Genomic DNA, 5944 nt, shown 5'->3' on the forward strand with positions numbered 1-5944 from the left:
TTTGTCCTACAATTGGAATACATTGTTCTCGATTGAATAATATTATCCCATCCATCCGTACTAGTTGTGCTCGATATCTCACTGACTTGTTCTTAAAGATGAGTAGAATTAGAGTAAATGATAGTGCTTAAAGACGAGAAAACATCATATTAAACAAGTTATGAGTTTGGATTTCGGACAATATACCCATATTATATACATTGGGTGGCAATGGACATCCACAAATGGTGCTCTCATTGGATCATGATCAATGTCTCTCTCCTACACCTTAGACAATGTAGAGCACAATACATTACTAGACAAACACTTGGGTGATGGTTCCACCAATCTCTAAGGATTGAACACTCCTCTCCACTTGTGTCATGCAGTGTATTATATGATTTTGGTGCATGTTAACATGGGCATGCCTTATTGTTCCTCATATCGAAAAGATTATTCTTCATAATTCTAAGATTGTTCCTAATACATGACATTTTGATCCAAAGACACTTTCACTAGGAAAGTGTAATCCTCATGGCCCACAATGTTTGTCCTACAATTGGAATACATTGTTCTCGATTGAATACTATTTATCCCATCCATGCGTACTAGTTGTGCTCGATCTCTCACTGACTTGTTCTTAAAGATGAGTGAAATTAGAGTAAATGATAGTCCTTAAAGACGAGAAAACATCATATTAAACTAGTTATGAGTTTGGATTTTCGGACAATATACCCATATTATATACATTGGGTGGCAATGGACATCCACAAATGGTGCTCTCATTGGGTCATGATCAATGTCTTTTTCCTACACCTTAGACAATGTAGAGCACAATACATTACTAGACAAACACTTGGGTGATGGTTCCACCAATCTCTAAGGATTGAACACTCATCTCCACTTGTGTCATGCAGTGTATTATATGATTTTGGTGAATGTTAACATGGGCATGCCTTATTGTTCCTCATATCGAAAAGATTATTCTTCATAATTCTAAGATTGTTCCTAATACATGACATTTTGATCCAAAGACACTTTCACTAGGAAAGTGTAATCCTCATGGCCCACAATATTTTTCCTACAATCGGAATACATTGTTCTCGATTGAATAATATTTATCCATCCATGCGTACTAGTTGTGCTCGATCTCTCACTGACTTGTTCTTAAAGATGAGTGAAATTAGAGTAAATGATAGTCCTTAAAGACGAGAAAACATCATATTAAACAAGTTATGAGTTTGGATTTTTGGACAATATATCCATATTATATACATTGGGTGGCAATGGACATCCACAAATGGTGCTTTCATTGGGTCATGATCAATATCTCTCTCCTATACCTTAGACAATGTAGAGCACAATACATTACTAGACAAACACTTGGGTGATGGTTCCACCAATCTCTAAGGATTGAACACTCTTCTCCACTTGTGTCATGCAGTGTATTATATGATTTTGGTGAATGTTAACATGGGTTTTTTTTTTTTATTTCTAATGTAAATTAAAAAATAAATTTCAAAAATACCGTAAAATCAAAAAAAATTCAAAAATAGTGTAAAACTTCAAATCTGACAGCGGACGCTGTGTACACGTAAGCAGCGTCCTCCGCCACGAGGAGCGGATGCTGCCCAGTAGGCAGCGTCCTCCGCCACGAGGAGCGGACGCTGCCTAGTAGGCAGCGTCCGCGCCTCGTGGCAGAGGACGCTGCCAAGTTGGCAGCGTCCTTTCCCACGAGGCGCTGCCAAATATATTATTTTAAATTATTTAATCCGTAAATAATTAAAAAAAACGTGTTGACGGATAGTATTTGCGCGTAAAATAATTTAACGCGTAAACAATTAAATAAAATTAAATATATCGTCTAACGCGTAAACAATTAATTCTACGCGTTATTGTATTACTATATATATGTTCACAAATTTATTCGAATATCACTCATAAAAATATCAATCTCTTTAAAATTCTCTCGTTTCTTTTATTCGTTTTTCATTTTTATTTCAACAAATCATGTCGAGAATGGAAAACATCGATATATTTTTATATTTTGGTGGTCATATTATTGTGGATAATGGATCGATTGTGTATAGTATTCCTTATACTAGACCGATGCGAGTTCTACGTTCCATTACTTTGTCCGAGTTGGTTGAAGCTGTGCATCAAATATTGAGGATTGATCCAACTACTTTTACTCTCAAATTGTCAACGAAATATTCTTTCATGGAAAATTCATCTTGGCATGAAATTCAAGTCAATCTTGTCGATGACAACGCTTTAGAGTTTATGATGCAATCTCCCAATATACGTATATTACATTTGTACGTGGAGGCAAACGAAATTGACCATCACGTTGGTCATGTCGACCAAGAATCAGATATTTTACACGTCACCAAAGGAATGGACAACATGTATCTTTATCCTGAAAGTGGATCGTGGGATCAATATATCGCCGACACATGCGAACCTGATCCTGCAAGTTGGCCGCAAAGTACACGTGTTTGGGAACAAAATTCTGGTGAAGCAAATTGGAATTTAGAAATTCAAAATTTTGTGCCATGTGTTGATGATCCTAGGAGTGAAAACGAAGATATCCAGAGAAGCGATACAGAGCCAGAGATGTCATACGGGGAGTTTGAGGAAGAAGATGATGACGATGTTGAAGATGTGAATGATGATGTACATGTGAATATCCATGCAAATACTGATGAGGGAACATCATCTCGTCCACCACCTCATCAGAAATTACAGAAGCAAGATGTTTCATTCTTTTCTACCACTTTTGATATGCCATCTTTCTTCAATACATATTTGGAGAAGAGATTCCTGATTCTATTGGCGTACCTCATGACATGCGGACAAGATACTATAATGAGGAGAGAGGAGAACTATGTGTAAACATGGTTTTCAAGGATAAAAAAGATCTGATTGCATCTGTGAAGGATTATTCGGTCAGAGTTTCTAGGCGTGAATATCTTGTCGTTGAGAGCACACGCATTTTGTGGAAAATTCAATGCAAAAATGATTCTTCCACTGTCAGATGTCGTTGGGGTCTTCGCGCATCTTTCAAGGAGAAAACAGGTTATTGGAAAATAACCAGATATGGTGGGCCTCATACATGTATATCAACCAACGTCGGCATATATCATCACAACTTGAATAGCGATATGGTTGCACATACACTATTGGGCATTGTACGATGTGATCCTTCGTACGAGATTAAATATATAATAGAGAGTGTGAAAGATAAATATGGATATCAAATCTCGTATACGAAAGCATGGCGGAGTCTGAAACGTGCAGTGGAAATTGTTTATAGAACTTGGGAGAGCTCTGTTCAATTACTACCGAAATATATGCGTGCTCTTTGCAAATACAATCTGGGAACAATTGTCGACTGGAAGCATCTCAGAAACAATGAAGAAATAAAAACATTGAACTATTATTTTTGGGCGTTCAAGCCGTGTACTAATGGATTTCGACACTGTCAAAAAATCATTAGTGTCGACGGTACACATTTGTACACAAAGTACAAACACAAAATGTTGATCGCTGTCACTCTGGATGCTAACAATCAAGTGCTACCATTGGCTTTTGCAATTGTGGATGAAGAAACGTCTGATTCCTGGAAATGATTTTTGGAAAATGTTGGTCGGCATGTTGTATGTGGCGAAAATGGTGTGTGTCTAATATCTGATAGGCACAAGGGAATCGTGCGAGCCATTGAAGATATACCCTATTTCAAACCTCCACAAGGTGTGCATCGTTTTTGTTTGCGGCACGTGTGCTCAAATTTTAATTTCAGGTTCAAAGATGTGTATTTGAAAGATTTATGCTGGGAAGCAGGGAGCCAACATCAAATTTGTAAATTTGATGCAACAATGGAGGCAATTAAGAACAAAAATATTTTGGCACACAGATATTTGGATGGAATATCAAAGGAAAAATGGAGTATGGCCCATGACGGAGGTTGGCGTCGTGGAGTGATGACGACCAACATGTTCGAGTGCTTAAATAGTGTGTTGAAGGGAGCTCGTAGACTGCCTATATCTGCAATAGTACACTTGACCCTTCTGAGATGTGTTCAATACTTCATTGAACGTGTAACGAAAGGTCAATGTATGGTTCAAGAAAATCAACTGTGGTCGGATTATGCACGGCAAAAGTATGAGGAATGGGCGAAGAAATCTAGTGAACATCGTGTTGTTAAATATGATGTACGATCACAAATTGCTCAGGTTGCGACCGGAGGAAGGCCAAGTCGCGGCCAACACATGCAAGTGGTGAGAATATCAACAACAGATTGTTCATGTGGTAAATGGACAATTTTTGGCATCCCGTGTTCTCATGCTATTTGCACCGCTAAATGGCACTCGTTAGATCCCACGACACTTGTGCAACCATGGTACAATATATCGGAGTACCTCGCAACGTATGAAGGAAGATTTGAACCTCTTGCAGATGAAAGATATTGGGATCGTCCTACCTTTGAATTGCAACACAACCCAGTTAGACGTGAAAGAAGAAGAGCAGGTAGGGATACAACGACTCGATTAAGAAACGAGATGGACAGGCCGGTAGCGAGAGAGAGACAATAACAAAGAATGAACATGTATAATCTTTGGAAATATAATTTGTTGCTAAAAATATATTGTGTAATATATTTTAAATTGTATATGTCTATTTTTTGTATTTCAGGAGCATCAGATGAACGTGGACAATAGATTGCGTGAAGAAAAATTGTAGCATATTTGATATTGGTTTAAATGCATTTATCTATTACACTACTAGCATTTTTCTTCATATTGGTTTGAATCAACTTAATAAAGTATTTAAAATAATTGTGGTGTAATTAAACAAAACTCATACGAAAAGAAAAAAAACAAAAATCACATGCATAACTAATTATCAATTACTATAAAACAAAAAATATATATCATGATTGTTCATGACAATTGCAGTTATACAAATGACCACCGGTACCACAAGCAGGTGGTCTACGTCTACGTTTTCCTCTACGCACAACAAGAGCATCAACAATTTCTTTACTCCTCTCTTGTTGCTCATCTGAATAACTAGGGAATATTACAGGTGACGAAATGTTTCTTTCAGGAGCCAGAGTATTGTGTTGACCAGCATTAAGAAGATCTGTAAAACTTTGGATATTTTCACAAAATGGAGTATGATAATCGGCATCAACATATGAACCAGATGGTCCTGCACTGTAAAATCCACCGAATGGTCCGGTATTGTACAACCCACTAGATGGCCCTGCGTTGTAGAACCCACCAGATGGACCCGCGTTGTAAAACTCACCAGATGGCCGAGGAGGAACAAACCCCGATGATGACTGATGCGAATCAGGGGATGGCACACCAAAATTTTGTGGAATATTATTGTGTCCGCCAATATCTAAATTCGATTGATATGGCCTAAAACCAAGCCCAGTTACTGCAGGAGATATAAATCGTACAGTAATGCGATCAAACCATGGAAAGTAATCATCATCGACTTGCCTAGATCTTCCGTGGGGTTCGCCTCGGGCAACATTACTCAATTTTCCATTCCAAAGAATAATTGCATCTTTATGATACTCTTTCCAATCTGTGTTGCGATGTCCTGTTCTATTAACATTGTGTAGGTTATCGTTGTCAACTGCAGGCCTATTTTGAACTACCTCAAGACCCGGTCAGGACGATGCATCTCCACAATATCAAAACAAATCAGAGGACAAACACATCGCCAGATTCTATTATCGTATGTACTAATGATCGCTTTAACATCAGCATCTTTTTTGTTGTAAACTATCCAGTTAAACTGCATAATAATAATAAAATCATTTTTAATTAATAAATATAAATTAATATAATTGTTGTAAAGTTTCAATAATCCAATAACATACCTCGACATTAGTCATACGATCGAAGCAATCTCTTATAATTCTAACAACATGTGTTGGTGAATGAGT

The 5944-nt window shown here is 37.4% G+C and overlaps 1 protein-coding gene across 1 annotated transcript; it reads left to right on the top strand.

Moving 5' to 3' along the window:
• Window positions 1-2876: 2876 nt before the first annotated feature.
• LOC140871957 (uncharacterized) lies at window positions 2877-4722 on the top strand. The gene is made up of 3 exons (XM_073274697.1): window positions 2877-3592; window positions 3782-4553; window positions 4675-4722. The coding sequence occupies exons 1-3, from the start codon at window positions 2877-2879 to the stop codon at window positions 4720-4722; spliced, it is 1536 nt and encodes a 511-aa protein (XP_073130798.1).
• The last annotated feature ends 1222 nt before the right edge of the window (window positions 4723-5944 follow it).

Source organism: Henckelia pumila, unplaced genomic scaffold (assembly GCF_033568475.1).
Source record: "Henckelia pumila isolate YLH828 unplaced genomic scaffold, ASM3356847v2 CTG_461:::fragment_3, whole genome shotgun sequence".
Classification (NCBI taxonomy): Eukaryota; Viridiplantae; Streptophyta; class Magnoliopsida; order Lamiales; family Gesneriaceae; genus Henckelia; species Henckelia pumila.